Source organism: Fusarium fujikuroi, chromosome FFUJ_chr05 (assembly GCF_900079805.1).
Source record: "Fusarium fujikuroi IMI 58289 draft genome, chromosome FFUJ_chr05".
In the NCBI taxonomy this organism is placed as follows: domain Eukaryota; kingdom Fungi; phylum Ascomycota; class Sordariomycetes; order Hypocreales; family Nectriaceae; genus Fusarium; species Fusarium fujikuroi.
Window position 1 is genome coordinate 3,998,665 of NC_036626.1, and position 23,494 is coordinate 4,022,158.

The 23,494-nt window shown below is 49.8% G+C and overlaps 10 protein-coding genes, besides 1 other annotated feature; 6 read left to right on the forward strand and 4 right to left on the reverse strand.

Moving 5' to 3' along the window:
* Positions 1-1,762: 1,762 nt before the first annotated feature.
* FFUJ_08011 (uncharacterized protein) lies at positions 1,763-3,816 on the forward strand (the record flags this gene model as incomplete). XM_023578327.1 has 2 exons in its annotated part: positions 1,763-1,823; positions 1,871-3,816. 2 exons carry the CDS (start codon positions 1,763-1,765, stop codon positions 3,814-3,816), a joined length of 2,007 nt encoding a protein of 668 aa, XP_023431154.1.
* A 200-nt stretch (positions 3,817-4,016) lies between these two features.
* On the reverse strand, positions 4,017-6,300 carry FFUJ_08012 (uncharacterized protein; the record flags this gene model as incomplete). XM_023578329.1 has 2 exons in its annotated part: positions 4,017-5,996; positions 6,154-6,300. 2 exons carry the CDS (start codon positions 6,298-6,300, stop codon positions 4,017-4,019), a joined length of 2,127 nt encoding a protein of 708 aa, XP_023431155.1.
* A 1,451-nt stretch (positions 6,301-7,751) lies between these two features.
* FFUJ_08013 (related to putidaredoxin reductase) lies at positions 7,752-9,423 on the forward strand (the record flags this gene model as incomplete). XM_023578330.1 has 2 exons in its annotated part: positions 7,752-7,971; positions 8,021-9,423. The coding sequence occupies 2 exons, from the start codon at positions 7,752-7,754 to the stop codon at positions 9,421-9,423; spliced, it is 1,623 nt and encodes a 540-aa protein (XP_023431156.1).
* A 373-nt stretch (positions 9,424-9,796) lies between these two features.
* FFUJ_08014 (related to formaldehyde dehydrogenase) lies at positions 9,797-11,296 on the forward strand (the record flags this gene model as incomplete). XM_023578331.1 has 4 exons in its annotated part: positions 9,797-9,956; positions 10,004-10,447; positions 10,492-10,970; positions 11,018-11,296. The coding sequence occupies 4 exons, from the start codon at positions 9,797-9,799 to the stop codon at positions 11,294-11,296; spliced, it is 1,362 nt and encodes a 453-aa protein (XP_023431157.1).
* A 360-nt stretch (positions 11,297-11,656) lies between these two features.
* On the forward strand, positions 11,657-12,629 carry FFUJ_08015 (related to hydrolase of the alpha/beta superfamily; the record flags this gene model as incomplete). XM_023578332.1 has 2 exons in its annotated part: positions 11,657-11,814; positions 11,864-12,629. The coding sequence occupies 2 exons, from the start codon at positions 11,657-11,659 to the stop codon at positions 12,627-12,629; spliced, it is 924 nt and encodes a 307-aa protein (XP_023431158.1).
* Positions 12,630-12,742: 113 nt separating this feature from the next.
* FFUJ_08016 (uncharacterized protein) lies at positions 12,743-14,029 on the reverse strand (the record flags this gene model as incomplete). XM_023578333.1 has 2 exons in its annotated part: positions 12,743-13,780; positions 13,865-14,029. 2 exons carry the CDS (start codon positions 14,027-14,029, stop codon positions 12,743-12,745), a joined length of 1,203 nt encoding a protein of 400 aa, XP_023431159.1.
* Positions 14,030-14,999: 970 nt separating this feature from the next.
* Positions 15,000-16,325, forward strand: FFUJ_08017 (related to monocarboxylate transporter 4; the record flags this gene model as incomplete). XM_023578334.1 has 3 exons in its annotated part: positions 15,000-15,133; positions 15,197-15,758; positions 15,807-16,325. The coding sequence occupies 3 exons, from the start codon at positions 15,000-15,002 to the stop codon at positions 16,323-16,325; spliced, it is 1,215 nt and encodes a 404-aa protein (XP_023431160.1).
* Positions 16,326-16,845: 520 nt separating this feature from the next.
* On the reverse strand, positions 16,846-17,182 carry FFUJ_08018 (uncharacterized protein; the record flags this gene model as incomplete). XM_023578335.1 has 2 exons in its annotated part: positions 16,846-16,896; positions 16,946-17,182. The coding sequence occupies 2 exons, from the start codon at positions 17,180-17,182 to the stop codon at positions 16,846-16,848; spliced, it is 288 nt and encodes a 95-aa protein (XP_023431161.1).
* Positions 17,183-17,765: 583 nt separating this feature from the next.
* Positions 17,766-17,839, forward strand: a tRNA (tRNA-Val).
* Positions 17,840-18,265: 426 nt separating this feature from the next.
* FFUJ_08019 (uncharacterized protein) lies at positions 18,266-19,581 on the reverse strand (the record flags this gene model as incomplete). XM_023578336.1 has 2 exons in its annotated part: positions 18,266-18,831; positions 19,080-19,581. 2 exons carry the CDS (start codon positions 19,579-19,581, stop codon positions 18,266-18,268), a joined length of 1,068 nt encoding a protein of 355 aa, XP_023431162.1.
* Positions 19,582-21,845: 2,264 nt separating this feature from the next.
* FFUJ_08020 (uncharacterized protein) lies at positions 21,846-22,585 on the forward strand (the record flags this gene model as incomplete). XM_023578337.1 has 3 exons in its annotated part: positions 21,846-22,099; positions 22,147-22,452; positions 22,507-22,585. The coding sequence occupies 3 exons, from the start codon at positions 21,846-21,848 to the stop codon at positions 22,583-22,585; spliced, it is 639 nt and encodes a 212-aa protein (XP_023431163.1).
* Between the last annotated feature and the right edge of the window lie 909 nt (positions 22,586-23,494).

Genomic DNA, 23,494 nt, shown 5'->3' on the forward strand with positions numbered 1-23,494 from the left:
GTAGACGAACTAGACCAATGTGTCCCGGAGGACGAAAGAGTTTCGGAGATTACGGCTTATATACCGTTGGTTTGCCACTCTATGTGACAAGGGTCCCTGCCCGCAGTGGCACTGTCAGCCTCTGATGGTCCTCACCAACGCTCCTCTGTATGAATCCAAAGGCTCTGAATAGAGTTCTTTGGTCTTTCTCATCCATTGCAGAGTGCCATGCTCTCTTGTCGATGGTAGAGAACCTCAGTATGGCCGACTCAGTCCAAGATATCTGGCGACGCCCAAGTAGCAGGGTCTCTCACTGAGACGAACTCAACCAACCAAGTCATTTTGCATAGCATAGCAATTGAGACATTACTTCTGAGGTATGCTTGACTCATTTTGCAGTTTTTGCAAGTCAAAGTTCTCTTGATTGCAAAGAATGACTGGTTTGAGTTTGTGTGCCCTACTGCTGAAGGGTGGTGGGGCAAATGCGGCTTTTAAACAACGTATACCTAAACCGATTCAAGACTGCTCTGTAATCTGCGTTTGTTGTATGTATGTCTCTTTGATGATGACTTTCTATTGTTCCTGAAGTATTGAGATCGCTAATATGCCACACTGCTCCCCTAGTGCATTGAAGCTCGGGCAGATGAACAGAATCGTGGGGTTGGTAAGGACGTCATTTCTTGAGATAGGGTAATCACTCAATGTGGAACCACCGCGAATCCAGGACTTACACCATGAATGAATGAGTGCTCATCGCCACCACCAAAAGCTTGTTCCTCATTCATCAAATCTCATTAAATGATCATGAAATACCCTTACCCTAAGCTCATCCTAAAATGATCATAAAATCGTCATAAACTCATCAAAACTCATCAATGCTTGCAGTCCCCGCTCCTCTGACAAACCTGCATCTCTTCTTTTTTGTAAGCAAAGTCGCTAGCCTCTCCAACGTTGAACGTGACATCGAGAGCTACAATCTCTTTTACCTGATAGATTGTAGTACCGCTTCTCTCAAGATGAAGAGGGAATGTGTTTGCGAGCGATGATAACAGGCGCACTTTCAGCGGGAAATGGTAAATGCAATACTCATTAAACGCGGTTTAACGTGACTTGCTTCATAGTATGGAGAATTTTGCGAGTTTGAGTATTGTACGTGGCATGGACCAAGACGTGCAATTGATATGAGCATAATATCATCAGTCATTGTTTGAGAGGCCGTGTGCGCTGTGATAATGCGATGGTGTAAAATGAAGCTATTCAGAAAGGACTGCATGTCGACAAATGGCCACCTCATCCAGATTTGAGCGAGACTGCTAAATCCGTCTGCAGATAATCTCACATAAAATTGAAACAATTGCTCGAGTGAATCAGTAGTGCGTGCTGCCTTTTGAGATTACTATCACGTTCTACCATAAGCGTGTACTCGTGCTTCGGGTTGAACCACGTCGCGGCAATCCCCAGCATCTTATCAACACCAAATACCTCTTAATAAACAATAGATCGACATCAATACACACTAGATAAATTACAGCACAACACTACCGTGCCTCTCGTTGTTCACTCCTGCATTACAAATACACTTCCCCCGTCCGGACGCCGACACCATAAGCCGGGCTAATCCTCCCGCTGCACCCCACAAAACCTCACCTCTTCGTCCGCATTTCGTCCGCATTTCGTCCGTGTACATCATCAACACCCTCTCAGATTCTCACCCATCAAACCCCTTCATATTCACACTCTCTACCATCTCATTCCTCTTCGGCCGAATTGCTCTCCTACAGCCATGTCCGAACCACCCGCTAAGCGCCGCAAAGTTCGAAAGGGAACACGAAGCTGCTGGGAATGTAAATCTCCCCTCCACTCACACAACGTGAGGTGCTTACATGCCCAGGCCGCCGCCGCAAGATAAAATGCCAGTTCTCAAAGGAAGACGATCCAATCTGCATAGGCTGCACACAGCGCGAGACAAGCTGTATATCGCAGGAATATGTCCCCACGCCGCCCGCCGCGCCCCAAGACAAGCGTCTTGCCCAGCGCCTCGGCCGTTTGGAGGAGCTGATGGAGAAGCTGGTCGACAAGCCGCTGCCATCGCCTGAATCAGAAGACCCCGCGCTGGAGCGGTTCACGCAGCATACGGCTGATGTGTTTGAGTCGTCGGTCGTGGATAATGCGCAGCAGATCCTGGACCAGCCTGACGCTGCGATCGTGACGCACAAGTTCCCGAGCCGCTCTGCAAAGGCGACGCATGTGTCTGCGCAGCTGCACGCGCTTTTCCCGTCGCAGCAGATTCTGTATGCTATTTCGCAGCAGAGTCCGGGGGCGCGTTTTGTCCTGGCCATGTTTTACTCGCAGCAGGATCAGATTGATGGGAAGCCTGAGCCTTTATCGTCACTGGCGCAGATACCGTCTGTTACAAGCCATCCCGCCATTCTCGCCAAGCGTCTTCTACAACTTGCTGTTTGTCTACAGCAGATGCCTCCATTTTTCGATGGGAGTACCCTCGGGTTGAGTAAATCGCCCCGCGAGACGATGGAAGAGTGGATTGATGTTACTGGACGTCTAGTCACGTCAGACGACGACTTTGTCGGGTGCTTAGAAGGTCTCGAGTGTCTCATCTTACAGAGCTTCTACCAAAGCGATGCAGGCCATTTGCGAAAAGCGTGGTTAACAGGCCGTCGCGCTCTGAACATGGCGCAGCTCATGGGCATTGATCGCAAGAGTGCCAAGTCAATCAAATCCGTAGACCCATCATTCAGCAACAAGCATCGCCCTTCGCCGCCTGTCATTTGGTTCCGCATCAACTGCAACGACCGCTACGTCTCTCTCATTCTCGGGCTGCCTATCGGCTCGCGCGATAATAGCTTCGCAGAAGACAATGCTCTCGTGTCGGATGCACCGAGCGACAAGCTTGGCAAAGTGTATGCGATGATGGCGGGTAAGATCGCGGATAGGAATGAACTCAAGGGCAGCGAGGCATATGTCCTCACGCAGTCCATTGACATGGAGCTTGAAAAGGCGTACAAGATGATGGATGATGGTCTGTGGTGGAAATTACCCGACATGGCCATATGCTGCGGTACATCCGACGCGTCAGGCGACGGAATGAGCGTCATCAAGCTTCAAATCCGGCACTTCTCGCTTCTGATCCTTCTCCATCTTCCCTATCTTCTTCGCGATCGCGGCCAACGACGATACGAGTACAACCGCGCAACATGCATGCAAGCAAGTCGCGACGTGCTCGACCGTTTCCTCGAGTACCGCAATTGCTTTACTACATCCGTATCAGGCCGTCACGTCGATTACTCTGCCCTTGTAGCGGCCATGACACTCCTTCTGGGATACCTCGGGTGGCGCTGGCCAGGCTACGAGACAGAAAAAGAGCACGACAGAGACCTCGCCGAAAAGACACAAGAGAGGATGCAAGAAATGGGAGCGCTAAATAATGACCGGCTCTGCATTGAAGCGGCGGAAACGATCCGGCAGCTTCTGCCCATCGTGCAGAGACAATCAGGCACGAGCGGAGAAAACGTCCATCTCAACGTCCCGTTCCTGGGTACGGTGAACATCAACCCCGGTCCGACGCCGCCCGCCTCCACAGCGAGCATGATAGCGTCCAACAGCACCACGCCCAGTGGCAACGTCGACATGTCACAGTTCCCGCTGTCCTTCAACTCGCCAAGCTTTGGCTCCGAAAACTGCGACCTATCCACAACGTGCGCCTTCGCGCCTGATGTGTTGGACTCCAACTGGCCCTGCTTCACGGCCGACCCGGAGGATTGGGCACTGCAAGGTGTAGACACTACGTACTGGACTATGCTCAACAGCAGTATAGCATGAGGATAAAGATATGTATGATTATGATATTTATACCCAAGATGAACCAATAAAACCCCAAGCGAATGCATACCAACGTGTAAAACAAAGGGACTAGGCTTGTCTAGCCAGGGTATCTCCATCAGGTAACCTCCTCACAAACGCCACAAATGAGATCAACTCCAGTATCTAGGTGCATGTATGTTTGAGCGCATAGGTAGTATTCAGTCCTGTAAGCCTTCTACCAGGGCCTCACGGTCAACATCAACAGTGGTGACCTGAGCGGGCGCGCCCTTTCGTTTCTGAGCAGCCCAGTATTGATGAAAGCCAGGAATCGACCCGGGCTGGTTGATACCCGGCGTCCGGTTAAGATTCCTGTCCTTTTCCTTCTCCGCAGGTTTTGGAGGGGCATTTTCACTATTGCCTGAAGCCCAAGGCCTCCAGCCAACCCATTTTCCTATTCCTCCTGCGGGGCTTCCTTGGGGGGTATCCGAAGGAGCTGGCGACGCAGATCTGTTTGACCCAGGCCTGTTAAGTGGGTTGGACACAGTTCTACTAGTGGGAAGACCAGCGAAAGTGTCTCGGAGGGCAGCGGTGCTTCGCTTAGCTGCACCTCTGTAAAGTGTGGGCTGCGCTGTGACGCCCGTAACGACAGCTTCAGCGCCACCAAGTGGTCGAAGGGTGAGCTGACTAGGTCGAGCCTTGAGCGTGTGAATGTCAAGGCCGCCTGTAAGAGACATGATGGATTCATGAGAGATAGCTCGATGAATCCTCGGACGCGGCATGTAGTCGTCTCTATTGTCCTCAGAGCTCTCAACGATTGAGCTCTCGTCAATTGACGGGGTGTTGCCGAGATCGGGTGTCTCAGTTCGAGACATGGCCTCCTCGCCCTCATCTTCGTCCTCCTCATGTATCACATCATCGTTGAACTGACGCGAATTTTGAGGTGGCGTGCCTGGATCAAGCTGGAGGGAAGGTGCTTGAAGGCTGAAAGCCGAAATGTCAGACGGGCCTTTACGGTGCGTCCGCCAGGTGGGCGACATGGGGTCAAAGCTCGTAGCTGGTGACATTGGATAATCGCTGTCGCCAAAATTCGAGTCAAACATCGAGTTGCGTAGATTCGATCGTGGTGAACTTGGAACGGACGACGCGATTTCAGAGGGTTGCTCTGAGAGCATGGACCACCTCTGTTTGGGCATCGATATAACAGAGTTGGGTTCCTTGGTGCTGATGGAAGCGAGGGCGGGCAGGGCAGGCCCCAAACTCCAGCGAGCAGAAGATTTCGGGGTGGATGTGCCAGAACTTGTCGATGCCGAAAAGATACTAGAGTTCAAGCTCGCGCGCTTCCGCCTCATTTTTTGTTTGTCAGCCTTGGCTGTAACGTGATAATGGTGGTGGATGTGAAGCTCTTGCGAAATTCGAGGAGTCGTCGGCGGCTCATAGGCCTCGAGTTCGTCTTTGAGAGTCGTACTGCTATCGGTGATGGGCTGGTGGGTGACAAGTTGTTCTCGCAGAGACTGAATCTCGTCGTTCGAATTGAGAAGCATCTCTCGCAACTCAGCCATGCCAAGTTGTAGATTGGCATTGTCTTGAAGAAGATCCCGAACAAAATGATTGACGACAGGATTCCCTGGCTTCGGTTCTTGCAGTGTTTTTGATGCAGCTGCGCCTTTTAGACGACCGGCGGCTGTATTGAGCTGCTTCTCAACTTGTCGTTGACGCTCCATTCGCCCAATAACCTCGGCATGTCTTTGCCGCTCCTCTCGAGCTTCCTCTTCCATCCTCTCCAGCTGATCCTGCATGTCCATGATACCGCGTTGCGCCTCCTTGCAACGCTGTGCATGTGTTCGAGCATCTTCTTTCGTCGACCTCAATTCGTGATAGAGATCATCCTGTTCCAATTCCAAGAGGGAAATATGCCTCTCAGCATCTTCGGCTCGCAGGGCAGCAGACTCGAGTCTTCGGACGGCTTGTTGAGACGACAGCAGACTTGCTTCGAGCGCTTTGATCTTTGTATCGGATTCGGAGACGGTGTTGTTGAGCAGCTCAAGCTGGTCGAGGAGGTTACGATTTTCCTCAATTTTCAGGGCATTCTCAGCCTCTAATTCCTGCTTGGCCATTTCCAGACGCTCTATCCTGGAGGAAAGATCAAGACGATCTCTCTCCGCGTCGGCCATATATGCTTCATGTCTAGCGAGTAGAGCCTACAAGGGAGACAGACAAGTCAGCAGTCTGATGGGGCATTGACGTGTCTAGCGGGGACTGGCATGCGGGACACGCGGGTGTTTAGGCGGTGGAAGAAGTGGCAGGCGTATAAAAACAGAGGAATGCCCCAAGATTGAGGATTGGTACCTGACTAACCTGACCAAGTTGTGCCGCGGTATGGACATCTTTTTCGACTGTCTCTAGAATGGAGCAATTTTTCTTGAGGAGAGCGCAGTCGATTCGCCCACAGCAGCAAGTCATCTCAGAGATATGCGGCTCCGGCCCAAAATCCGGCCTCTCCATGATGGGCAGAGCGAAATCGGAGATGGAGAGGCCTTTTGAAAATTTGATTATTGTACAGACAATAGGATAAAGAGTTGGCGAAGGGTAACGAGGGCGGCGGAAGATAAGGGATCGGTCGGCAACATGATAATACTGTAGATCGGAGGAGATGAGGAATGATCGAAGGGCGAGGTTAGGACATGATCCGTCGGCAGCGGATATTAGACTCGTGACAAGCCAGAGTCCAGGCGAGGCAAGAAGACGATGGCCGTCTCGTCGGGTTCGAGTCGTTTTGATGGGAACGGCTGGTGTTTACTGTTGAGCCAAACAAAGAGGGTCTTGGTTGTGTATAATTGGCTGAGGTTGTAATTGGTATGTGGGCTCCCGCGCGAGTCTAAGTTGGGTAGGAGTGGAGTTTTGTTCCTGACTTAGCGAGATCGCCGACAGTTGAAGTTTTGGAGTAAACAAAGAGAGTGAAGCAGATAAATATGGACAGACTACAGTGAGAACTTGTTTGTATTCGTAGGTGCTTGAGTAAAAAACAAGGCAGATGAGGCCTCAAAAGAGACCAACCTCAGCCACTTGCACAAGCCATGTGATGCAAAGACGGCCAGGGTAATAGGCTGCGAACAGTTCGTACAGGGGATCTCTTTAGGCATTCATCAGGGACAGAGACTCTGGACTTGGTTAGCGCGATAGAGTTGCAGGGAAGACGTGTTGAACGCTCGCGATTCCCTCATTTCCTTTTCGCGCGTGATTGGATGTGGAATACAAGGTTGTCACACCTTGCTGAATCCGCCATGACGCAGAGTTAGCGCTCAGAGATAAGACGATAAGGCACGTGATGAGTCAACTGACATGGTCCAGGGTAGTCTATCTGATTTGACGAACTCTAAATGCCCTCTAAGCCATCATTACCCTATCATTTTTCGCATTCATGTTTTACACCGCCTGCATTCGTTCAATGCCTCGTAAGCCGGCAGTTAATAGTGGCATCATGCTCTATGCGGGGCATTGCTTACGGATACAAATACAAATCGGAAACGGTTGGATTGTGGTGCAGCCTTAACAGGAGAACGGCTTACAACGTCGGCATGTCGTCATACACAACCTCGCACGTAAAGCTTCGACCAGTCACATCACTCCCATTGTCATCCCCCACATCATCGTGGGCATGGATGATACGGAGCTTCCAGTGGTGATGCTTGCGTTTTGTTAGGGAGGGACCTTTGCATTGCTCTGCAGCTGCCGTCGAATTGATGGCGCCATGTCCACGTTTCTTCGTTTCCCCCAATTTCGGTCTCCCACTGCTACCTGTCATACCATCCCACAGCTCTCTCTCTCTCTCTCTCCCTCTTCTTTAATAAGACGTCTTGATGCGTCCACATCCTAGATTGCTTCAAAGCTTTCGCTCAGCTCGGATACAAACACCTCGATTATTTCTAGCAAGGACTTTCTTCACATACAGACCAATGGCGCAAGAGTACAAGCTCAAGGGCGTTTCATCGCTCGACCTCTCCGCAGGCTCCAAGCAGGAGGTTGAAGTTGAGGGTATCGAGAACGGCAAGGTTCTACTCGTCAACACTGGGGGAAAGACTCAAGCTCTAGGTTCCAAGTGCACTCATTATGGTGCACCTCTCGCAAAAGGTGTATTGACTAGCGATGGTCGCATCACATGCCCATGGCACGGAGGTATGTCCGAATGCAGTCAACCATTTATGCTTGTACTAATTGATCGTAGCTTGCTTCAACGCAAAGACCGGCGATATTGAAGATGCCCCCGCCCTCGATCATCTTCCCGTCTTCCAAGTCGCCGAACGAGACGGCGCAGTGTACCTCACAGGAGAGGAGAGCGCAATCAAGTCATCCAAGCGACAGCCCAATGTTAAGTGCACCGAATTTGGCAGTGTCCAGGATGACCATGTCGTTGTCGTCGGTGGTGGTTCCGGAACACTGGGTGTCGTCGAGAGCCTCCGCGAGAATGGATACAAGGGTGGCATCACCGTCATCTCCAACGAGGGCTACTACCCCATCGACCGAACAAAGCTGAGCAAGGCTCTCATGACCGACCTCAGCAAACTGCAATGGCGAAACAAGGATTTCTACGAAGGTGGCTCTATCAAGTTTGTCCAAGGCGAGGTCAACAATGTTGACTTTTCGGGTCGCTTCGTTACTACCAGCGAAGGCGAGAAGATTGACTACACCAAGTTGGTCCTTGCTACTGGTGGCACTCCCAGACGACTTCCGCTCGAGGGATTCAAGACCCTCGACAACATCTTTACTCTCCGAAGTGTTCACGACACAAAAAAGATTGTCGACCAGATTGGCGAGAAGGGCAAGAAGATTGTTGTTGTCGGATCTTCATTCATCGGAATTGAATTGGCGGTCGCGACAGCCGGCGATAACGATGTGACCGTCATTGGTATGGAGAATGTTCCTCTTGAGCGCGTCCTCGGCGAAAAGGTTGGTTCGGGCCTCCAGAAGGCGCTTGAAGGTAAAGGTGTCAAGTTTTACATGGGAGCAAGTGTCGACAAGGCTGAGCCCTCTACATCTGACGCTTCCAAGGTTGGCTCAGTATCCCTCAAGGATGGTACCAAGCTGGAGGCGGACCTCGTCGTTCTTGGCGTCGGTGTCGCACCTGCTACTCAGTTCCTCAAGAACAACAGCGGCATCAAACTGGAGGATGATGGTTCTATCAAGACAAACGACGACTACTCTGTTCAAGGTCTGAAGGATGTTTATGCCATCGGCGACATCGCTACTTTCCCGTATCACGGCCCCGGAGGTGAAGGTAAGCACGTGCGAATTGAGCACTGGAACGTTGCTCAAAAGGCGGGCCGCATCGCTGCGAACCACATCGTCAACCCAGGTGGCAAGACTGAGCACTTTATTCCCATTTTCTGGTCTGCCCTGGGAGCTCAACTACGCTACTGCGGCAACACCATGGCCTCTGGCTGGGACGATCTTGTCCTGGACGGTAGTCCGGCCGAGAATAAGTTTGTGGCCTACTACTGCAAGGGCGAAACGGTCGTCGCCATGGCCAGCATGGGAAGGGATCCAGCTATGGCCCAGAGTGCAGAATTAATGCGGGTTAACAAGATGCCCACCAAGACGGAGCTCCAAGAGGGGATCAGTGTAGTGTAAAGCTTGGCGCGGGAGCGATGCGACGGGTCGAACTATGATGAGGCTATGAGCTAAGATCGAGATGACAGGCACAAAATAGGAAATTGTTTCATCGGTAATGAAGCTTAGTTGAGCAGATAATTCCGAGCGACCACTTACATGTCACGGTGGAAGATAATCCCCGGGTTCGAGAAGTCAATGACGTACGGAGCAGGGATCGTCATGATGGCATCAACTCCACAACAACACACAGTCATGGTGACGATACTACGTATGACGGGTAGAAGATTGTTATATGAAGTCATGATAGACGAATAAATGTTGATAAATACCGCCTTTCGTCGTGCCATCAAGGTTGTTCCAGTCAACAGTACATCACATCAGAACTCTTAAAATGACTACTCAAGCAGCTTACCAGGCCGAAAAGGTCATTGGACACGGCGACAATGCCGTCACAGCGCAGGATGTCACTTCATACCGTGAGCCAGGCGCCGGCGAGTCCGGCGAGACTATGAAGGCTCTCGCATGGATTAGCAAGAACAAAGTGCAGATGGGTATGTCAACTCCATTGCACTTACAGAATCACCACTAACACAAACAGTCGACGCCCCCAAGCCCAAGATCATTGAGGACCGCGATGTGATCCTCAAAGTAACAGGCAGCACCGTCTGCGGCTCAGACCTGCATCTCCTGCACGGCACAGTCGTGCAGCTCAGCGAGGGCGACATTCTCGGGCATGAGTTCTGCGGCGTGGTCGACCAGGTTGGCTCAGCCGTCAAGGGGATTGACGTTGGAAAGCGCTACGTCGCATCGTTCCAGATCGCGTGTGGTGATTGCTTCTTTTGCAAGCAGAAGCTCTCGTCGCAGTGTGAGAAGACTAACTCGAATACTACTGAGAGGGCCATGTATGGTGGTCGCACGGCGGGTATGTTTGGGTATTCGCATTTCACGGGTGGCTTTGCGGGCGGGCAGGCGGAGTATGTGCGTGTTCCGCTGGGGGATGTGAATCTTTTGGAGATTCCTGATGATGTTCCCGATGAGAAGGGTAAGTTCGCTTCTCTGTTGAGTGAGCTATGCTAACATATCCAGCGCTGTACTTGTCTGATGTATTGGCTACATCCTACAACGCTGTCAAGGACACAGCCGTTTATCCCAACGACTCGGTCGCCATTTTCGGCGCTGGGCCAATCGGCCAAATGGCGGGTGTCTTTGCCATCAAAGAGGGCGCAAGCCAGATCATCTTTGTCGACACTGAACCGCGCCTGTCGTTCATTCGAGACCACTGGCCCGCTGAGCACAAGGACAAGCTTGAGCTGGTGGACTATAAGCACTTGTCGCACGGCGTAACTAACAAGCCTACCGTTGTCAGTCGTCTCAAGGAACTCACTGGTAACCGTGGACCCGATTGCGCGATTGAGTGCGCGGCTGGTGAGTATGCCAAGGGCTGGATGCACTGGCTCGAGATGGCTGTTGGGATTGAGACGGACACGAGTGAGATTATCAATGAGATGATTGAGGGTGTGCGAAACTACGGACGATGCGGCGTTACTGGTGTTTACGTCGGCTACGTGAGTCTTCCCAATCACTCTCACTGCACGCGACTAACATGAATTAGACCAACCACTTCAACATCGGCTCTCTCATGGAGCGAGGCATCCGTCTCATCGGCAACGGCCAAGCGCCCGTTCACAAATACTGGCATGAGCTTCTTGAGATGATTCAAAAGGGCGAGCTTGATCCCGCTCAGATGCTGTCGCACCGTGTCAGACTCGAGGATCTGGATAAGGTGTACTACAAGTTTGAGAAGCGGGAGGATGGGATGCAGAAGATCTTTGTGGAGACCAAGTTCTCGTTCCCTCAGGATCCTACCACGCCTAGTCTCACGACTTATTGATGAGATGAAATGGATGGATGAAAAGGTAATGAGTTATGAATTGAGTAAATGAATGAGAATGTTACTTTTGGTTAATTGTCGTGGTGTTTTGTTTTGTCGCGTGTGGAGACGTCACGCACGGACTCAACTGGGGTGATAAGATAAGACGGCCGGGGCTTTTAAGATGTTTTCCTTAAGAGTAGGGTCACCTGGTATAAATTAAAGGTTACATGGTGCTTATTACACTGAATCCGATGTAGGTACTTACTTACTCCGTATGTTCCCCGTTTTTTTTCATTGGGTTATCTAATCTTATCAGATCATCAGACATCAGCCGCATCTCCATCTCCATCTCCTGATTCTCCTATCAACAACGTAACCATGACTCTTGTCCCAGTCACTCTCGAAAGCGCCAGCGCGCATAACTCATGCCAATTATTATTCCCCACCCGACGAGGCGATTATCTCATTCAAGTATCCTGGCCTCTTTGTTGGAATCATCGCGCACCAGTAAATGACGATACTGTCGTCTCCACCGTGTAAGAAAAGCCTCACCGAAAATACAAACCAGGGATTAATGTGGATTAGGTATGTTGTCGATGGAAATGCGTACTTTTTTACTGCGACGGATATCGCAAGGAGATTGGAGTTTACGCATCAGACGAGAGCTGTAATCGTGGCTGTTGGGTATCCTAACAAGACTGGTGTTTTTGACAAACGAAGGAATGGAGACTTGACGCCGGAGTCTTCGGATGGAGTTTATGATATCCCCCCTGGACCAGATGGGAAACCATCGCTTGGTCCTTTTGGCGGCGCGTCGGACTTTCTGGATATCATCAAGAATGATATCCAGCCGTATATCGAAAACACGCTCTTCCCGAATGTACCTTTGGCAACAGGTCCCAAAGCACTCTTCGGTCATTCCTACGGTGGTCTCTTCATCCTCAACGCGCTGTTCACCAAGCCAGAGTCTTTCGATACATTCATCGCAGCGAGTCCGTCTATCTGGTTCAACAATTGCAGTGTTGTTCGCGACCAGGAACAGCGCTTCAATAAGCGCGACCCTTTGACTGGACGCGCGCCAAGATTGCTGGTCATGTTTGGTGGAGCGGAACAGACGTTGATTCAATTGCCTGGCGAGTCGGATGAGAAGTTTGAGAAGAAACAAAAGGGCGCGACGCAGCGAAAGATGAGGGACAATGCTCTAGCGTTGGTGGCGAGGATGAAAGAGTCGCGTCATTTGAGAAATGTTTGGTGCTGGGAGTTTGAGGGTGAGGATCATGGTTGCGCGGCACCGTGTGCGCTGCAGAGAGGGCTGTTGAGGTTTCTCATGGATCAACGTGCAGGGCAGTAAGTTCAGAGCATGTTTATTCTATCTACATCAAACATCAAGTGGTACTAAAACATTGCAAGTAGCTAGCAGAATTGAAAACGCAATCAGGTCTATCGAGGTGTCTGCACGGCGTGTCACTTCGTCCCTCTCTTCTTTGACGCTTTTCTTAGCGCTCTTCTTTGAGGCGCCTTTGTCTTGGTGACGCGCCCGGTGGCACCCTTCTTTGTTGGCTTCTGCATAGCCTGCCAGTTGAACTTGGCGGGGTCAAAGGGCGGGCGATGTACCATGGGTTTGGTATTGGCGTCGTAGACGAGCATGGGAAGGGCAGGCCCGTATGACTGAGGCCTGGGCCGAAGGCGCTGGTACATATCGTCGCTTTGCCATGCGACGAGGTTGTGTTTCCGTAGGCGAGGCACTGCGAGTTCTGCTTGCTTGTCGAAATCATCGAGAATGGTTTGGAAGCATTGAAGGTCCCATGCCGCCATACTCTCAAAGCTCCACCGGGGTCGGAGGCCGCTCTCTGGACCCAGCATATGGGGGATGGTCCAGGCGAAGCTGAAGTCTACAAGCTGCCCGTCCTGATACTGCTGCCACTCGAGATCTCGAACCACGATGCCTGACTTGTGCAGCTCTCGAAGATTACGCAGCAGTCGAGGCAGGTGTCCAATGCTTCTCTTGACCACTTCCCGGTCTGGTCTGACAGGCGGCCAATACGTTCGGGCCTCGGCAACATCACGCACCAACTTTGGATCCTTAGAAGAGGGCACCCACTCTTTGACAATGGCCGTCATGGGTATGCGGAGATCGTCGTGCTGCATGAGGTAGCGGATCACATCTTCGTCGGTGGGTTCTTTGTTCCCGGCAAAAGCCAGCCTTTTTCTGGCGCCGTTTCCAAATGGTAGGAAATGCCGCTGGACCTTGTCGTCGCTGAGATCGAATTGCAGGTACCCATAGGACTTGACAGTGAGGTCTTCACGGCCCAGCTCCTTCAGGCGCCCAAAGACACGGCATTCGTTGTAGAACGAGGTTGCATGGAGGCGCAGACTAGCGATCGTCGATTGGGACATTCGACTCATTTCTTCGGGGGGCTCGTATCCGTCATCCAGGTCGCGCTCAAAGTCGTCAATAGGGTCCATCAGGAAGTTTGGCTCGTGTGCCCAGAAACTGAAGAACTAATGGATGCAATGCATGGCATGGTTAGACAATAGGGAAATGGAAGAGGGGTTTGTGGGGAGGGGGTTGAATGGTACACTTACCAGCTTGATAGCATAGACTTTGCCATTGATTTCGGCCTTCCAAACTTGGGAATGACATCCAGAGCCGAGAAGCTCGACAAGTTTGAAGTCGCAGGTCGCGATATCATCAATGAAACATTCGAGCTTGGGACCTTGGCAGTCCGGGAGCGGTTTCAGCCGAGGCATGACAAGAGTTGTCGCTTCGCAGTGGTACGTGAGGTGTTGTTACAGTAAGGTATCTCAAGTGTCAAGGTCGCAGGATTCTGAATGAATTTAGATTTTGATGAATGCGCAATAAAAGACGACATGGGACGTGTTTATATGTCGAAACGCATTGAATGCCAGAGCATCCAGCGCAATTGTCAAAGAAGGAGTCCAGAAATAGCGCGGTAATTGTAACAAGGAGAGTCTGCCAACCGTGGGGTAATTCTCAAAGAGAGAACCTACGAACAATGCCCTCGTTGTCAAAGGGCAAACTCTGCGAACAGCACACTACCATGATCGATGAAAGGGGAGAGCCCAGGAACCGTACAGGCTATGCTAGGAGGGGGGGGGGGGGATGGGGGATTCTGCAAACCGCCCGACAGCAATTCTCAAAAAGGGGGCTGGCGACAACACGGCCAGAATACTGGTACCCAAGGAGAAGCAAAATATGACAGAATCCCGCCATTGTTGTGTGCGCAAAATGAAAGATGAAGAGGTGAGAAATTTGGCGGAGGGCGGTCATGGACATTGCCCTCTCTCGTCTGTCTGTCTGCGCTTTGTTCAACCACTGCGTTTCACTTTTTATTAGCATTAAAGGCAGGGCGGCCGTTCGATTGATCTCATATCCATTTAGGCAAAGAATGGGAAAGGTTGTGGTCCGTTTCGTTTTGACGCGGAACTCAGCATATCTGCTCGTTTCGCTTTTCTTTCGCAATTCTCGCAAGCCGGTGCAGCGAAGCTTGCCGAGTTGTTTCGGCTCTCACGGACGAACGTCTGGCCGGGGGCCGCCGCTCTGCCCTATCTTTCGTGACCAGCGGCGGCGAACACCTTGCTGTTAGTCGCGCCTACACCTCCAACCAGTGGACCTCCCGCCAGGTGGAAGATAGTGAGATGTATCAGCCCCAGCCTCTACTTCGTTTGGGGACGTACTGTTACGACGTGTGAACCCGCTATGTTTTTATCTTCTCCGACCATGAGCTTAGCTTTTGGGCCTGGGCGTCAGGTTTGTTCTTCTATAAACAGGGCCAAATGCAGGACTGACCTATTTGTAGCCATTGCCGGGCATATAGTCACGCTGAACTCACGGTATGTCAAACTTGGATCCTCCGTGCACTATGAGGGCTGACGTTCTGTTGGGGGCTACAACAGCTTCTTTGGCGTCTCTCAGACCTATTACACAACACACGTCGATAATTCAACAAGCCAAATATCCTGGATAGGATCAGTCCAAATACCTGCACTGTTCTTTATAGAAACCCTCTCTGGTCGTCTCACAGATCCCGGCTGCTTCCGTATCACATTCGCTGCTGGCACACTATTCACCTGTCTCGGTGTATTCACGACTTCTCTCAGTACGACATTCTGGCAACTCCTCCTCTCACAGAGTCTCTGCACAGGGCTAGGTAACGGTCTGATGTTTACTCCCAGCCTTGCTGTTGTTTCGACCTACTTTAAGCGGAGAAGGGCCTTTGGTATAACTGCTACTGGAAGTGCCGCGGGAGGTCCGATATTTCCATCTATGGCTCGTCAGCTTCTTGGGAGTATTGGTTTTGCTTGTGCGGTTGGAGCCATGGGGTTGATGCAGCTTATCACACTGGACATGGCGAATCTACTTCTGAGACCTCGAATACCACCGAGACAATCGGTTCCGTGGATTGATCTAGTATGGTTCAAGAGGGAGGGTTACTTGTTCTTTGCAATCGGAATCTTCGTAAGTATATGCTATTGGTAAGGCGTATGAGCATACTAGCGGGAATAGACATTCTGGACAACATTCTTCCCGTTCTACTGCCTCACCTGTTTTGCAGTTTCACAATTGGACAAAACCCTCACGTACTCAGCCGCATTGAATATCCTGCTTGTTGTCAACGGTGTCGGAATCATCGGCCGTTCACTACCAAACGCCATCGCACATCATTTCGGAAGCATCACAGTCCTCATACCCGTCGTGTTCATCTCATCTAAGTGTTTATTCACGTGGCCTGCAGTATCCACAGAAGCGGGCTCGTACGCATGGGCTAGTGCTTACGGTATCGTCGCTGGAGCATCCATGAGTTTGTTCCCTCCAGCTTTGCCAGATTTGAGAATGGTTGTGCACAAGACAGGTGTCAGGATGGGCATGATCTTTACGACGAATAGTATCGCAACACTCACTGGCCCGCCTATCGCTGGTATGATTACTAGGCGTTCTGGCGGTCACTACCTAAGTGCGCAGATCTTTGCTGGTGCATCCCTTCTTTTGCAGCTGAGACTTGTGGCTGAGAGCTTAAATCAGTAGAGAGAACTTAGCATCGCTTCTTTTGGGTAGGGTGTCTATCCGTATGGCCAAGCGTTTCAGGAGAGTTGGAGGTTGGTATCGAGCTACATGAAGGAAATACTTCAGAAGTAAAGCAACCGATATTATTTGCCACGTAACAGTGATAGAGAGATATTGTCACCAATGGAATGGGCTTCATGATCAGTCGCGTCCAGTAACTAGCCAGTAGTTTCACATCAACATCAATTATAAATCTCAATTATCGATTCAATGACTTGAAGAATTACGTTCTCAGAGTTAAAGATAATAAAACCCGATTAGAACAAGTTTAGTCTGCCTAGGATGATACAAGTTTATTGCTAACTAATCATATTAATATGCTCCTGCGTAACTGCCCAGGGTCAGCCAATAGAAGTTCTAGTTTTACAAGTAAAGTATTCATGGTCATGAAGTTGGTGATTGCCCGAAATACCTCAGCCTCGAGTGAGAACACCTCGTGCTGCCTCAATTACCGCGCCTCACGTCGACCGATCCTCCTGTATCACCCAAGACCACCAAAGAAAGCACCAACATGGTCGCCGGAACCCGAAAGCTCAAGCGGGACATGCAAGTGGTGTCAGAAACCATGCTGTCAAGGATACCAGAGCCAGAAGGGCCAAGGCAATCATTAAAGCGATGCCAACAGCGCCTACTTTCAAAAACACGTCAATTGTCTCAGTACCCCAGGTGGCTTCCAGGTGGAAAACAGCGGATTCGGTTGAGTTGTCGGTCTTGGCTTCGCCAAAAGAGTTTTGCACAGGCTTCTCGACGCCTTGGTCGTTGGGTGGAGATAGTGCATGACCTTTAGTTGAAGGATTCCCGTTGAAGGTAATGGCCATTGTTGCGTTTCTGAGAAAGGTGACCAAGTATTGGAGTGGATGATGAAAGAGATCAAGTTTGAAGGTGTAAGGAAGAGGGATGCAGGAGTCTTTTATAGATTCTTTCCTGGGAAACCTTGCTCAAGTTCCGGAGAGGCCACATAAACAGAGCATGAAAGTTAGTCTTTAAAATTCTGTTTGCATTTCCGTTCTCTAAAGCATAAATAGTAAGGCATTATCTTAAGCCTTATGCAACTCTATAGGCGTTAGTGACTGTAAATAAAGTTTTCCTAAGCAATAAGTTTCCTCGTTCCAAGAATAAACCTTCTACAAGAATTAAAGCAACATGCACTACTTACAGTCAGAGCCATTGCCTCCTTACCATACAGAACTTGGAGAACTTAAGAGAATATTATTTCAAGCAAGCCGCAATAAGCACAAATCCAGGCCATTTTATAAAATCGTTATCATTGACTCGCTTCTCGATGCCATGTAAAAAGACTCGCGTAGTGGATGATCACTCGGCAAGGACGGACAAAGAATCATGTCTATATTCACAAATAACTTTTCAGTCTGGCATCCAATAGGAAGCCATTCCTGGTTAGGTCCCGTGGTCTAGTTGGTTATGGCATCTCGCTCACACCGAGAAGGTCCCCGGTTCGAGCCCGGGCGGAACCATTCTTTTGCTCTTTTTAACAACTCTTATCGAGTGCATATTATTCGTACGTTCGGGGACGCTGATATGGCCAACTGGATAACATATAACAACTGCTCTGATGCTGAATTTCTTATAGAAGGTTTTTCATGACTTAAATGCTCAAGTGTGAAAGCAATCGACAAATGACTGATTGCTACTAATTTGCCTCCTTTTGCTTTTGCTTCTTGTTTATAAGTGAGAACAAATAGACATCCTGATCGACATATTGGAAATCAGTTCCAAACCCATTAGCATACCTCCCCGCAATCTCCAATTCATTTGTAAGACACCAATCAAACACAACATCGTGAATCTTCATAGCCGTTCTCAATGCCTCCAAAGATTCGCAGCTAATTGCAGGAACATTCGTCTCCCTAAGTACAATCAGGCCCGTTGTTGTGCTAAAGCTAAACCCCACGCAATATATCCTCTTTAAAACCGGCAGGATCGAAAACATGTCGAACCGAGAGTTTTCTTATCTTGGGCATATGGCAAACAGCCTGTGCCGCCGCCAAAAGAAAGCGATCCATGGTTCCCTCTCTCATGTAGGATTTGAAGCTATTTTCTATCTCGCAGCCTGGGGGGCAGTAATGCAAACCACCCACCCATTCACGGGTCTCTTGTCGTTCACACTCTTCCTCTTCTGCCGACAAAGGGTTTTCGCCTGTGACTACCCACTGATAGGACTGAAGAACGTTGTAAAATGCGAATGTGAAACTCTTGGGGATCGGCCAGCAAGGATTTTCCGTCGTAGGTTGGAACATGGCGATGTTGATGCTTGCAAGAAGGGTGATTTCTCGGATACCGTGTCTCGGGGCAAGTGGTCGCATCGCTTCGGCAAAAGCCTCTCTATTTGAACCAATGGGGATGAGGCTTGGAGGATTAAATGTCTGGTCTACAATCATCTCCCGCTGGTAGTCAATAAGCAACGTTTGCACAGACAAAGGTATCAAATCCAAGGACCTTGCAAGGCCTACAATGCTGTTAGCTGAACAGGCCCCAGCGACAACGCACCCTTACTCTTTCTGATTAGAGCTTCCCATAGCCATTAACCCGTATGTTCTTTATTACCCTCACCCCAAACTTCTCCAACCGTGGTATCTTACTCGCAAGTCGACACATATCCCCAGGCGTAAATGTAGGTGTATCAGTAGATCCGCATGCTCTAAAGACTCATATCATGGAGAGTTCTGGAAAATCCTTCCACGTGTCATAAAATACTGCATCCTTTTTGCGTAAACGTGACGCCAAAGCCGATCCGTGGCATCTCAAAGATCATGTCCATGTAAGGCTTCTCTCGACGTGGGAGATCTTTGAGGATCCCAAAGATCTTGTATACGATGTCATTAAATTCGATTTCATCTTTCAGGTGATGTTGACGAAAGGCGCAGTCTCCAGGGCCTTGCGTGCATCGCTTCGATCGTTTGCATATATGGCTAGCAAGACCGCACTTGACCGCAGCACTTCGAATATATGAGAGTCTTTGTTGTGTCAGGAATATGATACATTTGAATCCAAGGACTTTATCTATTCTCAAGTGTAGGTCTTTGAACAGGAATGGTTCGATGACTGCTGCCAGCGCCGTGATACAGTGACAAGGGCGCTGAGGCTCAGCATTCTCTTTCCATCGTAGTCCGCATATTATCCCCTGATGATATGGCTTACGGAGATTCCAGATGATCTCTCTCCAGATCTCTGGTGGTAGACGCTCGGTAGGATCCATGGGGGGTAGAAGGAATGAATGAAGGCTTAGGTTGTTGGCCGTTGCAAGTTGAGGGTTTCGGAGGCCGATATAGGATTTGATGTTGGGTGCTGAGTTTGGCAGGGATAGAGCAACCGAGTAAGAGGCCAATGAAATAATCTGCCAATAGATTTGCTTTCATTTCTCTATTTGTGAGAACCGGTTGCCTTTTACGTAAAGTCCCAACGCGTGGATTGGCTCATTCATATGATGTCTTGGTTCGGTGTGCGGCAAGCTCTGTCTGTAGCTATTTCTTGACCCTCCATGTCATCCTAGAGCCTCCCAACACTGGTGGAACTTTGCTTATCGCGCTGTTCGGATAGCTCAGCCATTCTTTCAAGCCATGGCCCATCGATATCGAAATTAGCTTGACCAGAAACAAACAAGGTTGGTTGTGTCCCGCGCAACGTGCGAGCATAGAGGATCAATGAGCGAGCCGATGTCATTGTCAGCGAGAAAGCGTGATGATATCGTATGGTGTGGAGACTTAACTGCTTGCCATTTGTTGTTTGCGCTATGAGTACCAAGAACTGAGTGGCCAAATGAACTTGTGTGGTAAGCGTCCCTAGGACTAGCAGTGCTGCCCGGCGACGCTGTATTAGCATAGTCGTCGCTTGGTGTCGAAAGTGTTATGCTCTGGGGTGATGGTACTGCGTTTGAAGCGATCGCAGCTTATAGTTTCGCAGCCTCTTGTTCCAAAGTCAGCCAAAAGCTCTCCGACCCTGGTTGCGTCATTAAATCACTGTCCGCCCGCCTCCCTCTAGTACTTGTCGGACCATTTGACTGGTTGTCGGTAGTCAAGACACTTAACGCTCCATTTGCCATATGCCAAGTATGCAGGGATCGCTCCGCCGCACCGATATACTTCTCACCAGTTAGCGTCGAATTCTTTCGCTTGGATGAATCGCATCCACTCTGTTCAGTTCTTACCCTTTGCTTGCAATCGGCTAAACCAGCTGTATATTGCAACGTCAGTTGATCGCAACTAATGTCCAGATGATTGAATCATGCTCTTAAGGTGCGAATAGAATATGCCTTTCGCACGAGGCTTCATTCTTTGGATCTGCTCCAGGTTGTTCTCTTAGTTTGCAAGGCAGGCGGATGCTTCTCTCGTTTCTCATCAAAGCGGAATCAACGCATAAACAGGTCAACCTCAACTAATACCGTTTCCCCTCTGTATCTCACACAAATAGTCAAGGCACGTAAGAGCCACTTTAGTTATAGAGACAGGCCGACTTAAAGACGAGAACATTAACATCCAGGCAACCCCAAGCTCATGGCATTGTATGTCTGTATTTCTATATACTAAATCTTTAATAAAAGAATGCAAAATCTTTCTATCTTATCTCGCAGCGAAATGAAAGCCATTAAGGACTTGCGGATTCAAGGTAGGTTGGTTCAAATGAGCTGGGGAAAAAGATCAGATAAGATTAGATGCGCCAGAGAACATCGTGAGTGGAGTCGGATGACAATTTGTGGACGGATAAAAAGTGGTGTGGCTGATTAGCGATTATGATTGGGTCAATTGAGCCTCAATTGAGATTGGAGTTATTCGGTGCTCATTGGGGAAATACCCCAGATCTTCATTGATCACCATAAAACAACTGCAGCAGTTCGCGAGAACACGGAGTAACGTGCTTAATTGATCTTGGGTACGACAGCAATTCGGCCCCTCACAATACATACCAAATACATACCCAGCCGCTAGATTAATTACTCGTACCAAACTGCGTCATCCAGCACCCGCCCACCACACGGCCCACGAAGCCGAGTCTCGCCCACATGGTATAAGTGATTGGTGCCTTTTAGTTCCCTGCCTCGAGGCATGTACCTTGCATGTGACGCAGCCATTTGTCTACGGGATGTGTGCAGTGTCGGATAGAGGAATAATTCCCACCACATCCAATCGTCTTGCACATGTGCTTCATCCCTCCCGTGCACGTGGGCCCTTGTTTATCTGCCGTGGGGGCCCTCGTCGATCCTTGTTGTTTTCCCTCTCTAACCCGTATTCAACTAGACCACGACTCGAGGGGGGGACCGTGTAGTGTATGAATGCATGCAGCTTCCCGTAGGTGGGCGGGCCTACTTGGTTCTTAAAAGCCGGGCCATCTGCACCCTGCTGATCTCTGTCTCTTCTCCCCCAGGTCCTATACGTTATTTTATTTGCTATACACTATTGCTCAAGTCTCAGGGCTTGGATTCACGACAGTTATTGTTTTATCGGCAAAGCGGGGAGTCGGGACAGCATGGATCACAAAACATCCCACTTGCCGACATGGCAGGATAACAAAACCGCGAGCGAGAAGGACGGTTTCGCTGGACATGATGAGAAATCGACGCTTTTGAACGACAATACGAAAAATCAACAGACGATGGATATGCAGCAAATCTTTAACAATCGCCTTATGCCCGTCGCATTCGCTCTCCCGTGGGTGATGGGGATGTTAATTTCGTGGATCCCATTCACCAAGATCTCTCTTTACAACGCCCCCGATTTCCTGTACGTTCATCACCAACGCCTCATCTAACCGTGTCTAACGATTGCAGTATTCTCGCCGCTCTCATCAGCACCCTCGAGGTCCTCAGCATCGTCGCAGTCTTTATCTTCACATCCCTCCGCCCCTCAGCGCTCGACACCGAACCCAGCCCCAGCACGACGACTCTCAAAGAGAAATTCTTCCGTGCCTGGTTCTGGTTTTTGTTCATCAGTCCATTTATCACAGGAACCATGGTCGTTTTGATGGCGAGCGACATTTCATGCGATCCGGAAGATGATCTGGATATGCATCAGCCAATCTGCCAAGTTGGCATTCGTCTCATTAAAGCGACTGCTTTATGTCGCGCTGGAATTATGTACGTCCCCTTCGACTGAATTAAATCTCTTCCGATAAGCTAACATGTCATCAGTGCGACATTTCTCTTTGCTACATCTTCATATTTAGAACAACGACCTACGAAGCGCTGCACCGACTCGAACTCTGCATGATGTTTTGGAAAAAGTCTATGGCGTCATGATCTTTTGTAACAACGATACCCCAGAAAAGCATAAAATACACTGAATAAAAGCCAACCACTTATTAAACAAACAAACTTTCTCCCAGTTTCAAGATTCCTCAACCGAAAACTTTCGGCACCACTTGGTATTGTTTCTGATGACGTTCTGGTCTGTGTTTAGTGCTGCTTGAGTGCTTTTTAGTGCTATCGTAAGTGCTTGTTTTTTGGTGCTCGGATGTCGCTCATGCGTTATCATTGAATGACGCCACGTCCATGGGGCGTCCAAGCATTCTCCCCTCCCGAGATACCCGCCTCCCGAATCAATTCCCCTTATCGAGCGAATGCATGCGTCGACAATGAAAATCGCTTGCGTTGCGTTGCGTTGCGTTGCGTTGCGTTGGTTTTTGCGTGCGTGGTGATACAATCCGGATCTCCCACTTTCCGGCAGTTGTCGTAAGCATTTCGCGTCGCACTGCAATCCAATCCAATCCAATCCAAACTCTGTTTTAAGCATAGCCAACTTTTCAGCCCTCCGATTTTCATCACGTTACAGTGAGTGCCCGAGCTTTGGCATGCAGCCAAAAAGAATTGATTGCAAGCGGGTGGCTCGCGTGCACTTTTTCTCTACCGAGCTAGACCGGTAAAAAAAGAGAACCCAGCATTGAGCTGTGCCTCTTTGTGACATGTTGAGAATGTCCCTTGACCTTTGCTAACCTCGTTCAAGATGCGAATTCCTCGTTTTGTCTCGTTCGGTTGCTTCCGTGGGCGTAGCCGGCAGGGCGCTACGCCCGATTGAATGTTATCTTCCGTCTTCCGAGGTTAATGCCTTGGCTCGAATCCCTGCCGCACGTCTCATTTTATCAGGGACTGGGGATTGGTTAGACTTTGCAGTCAGCGCTGA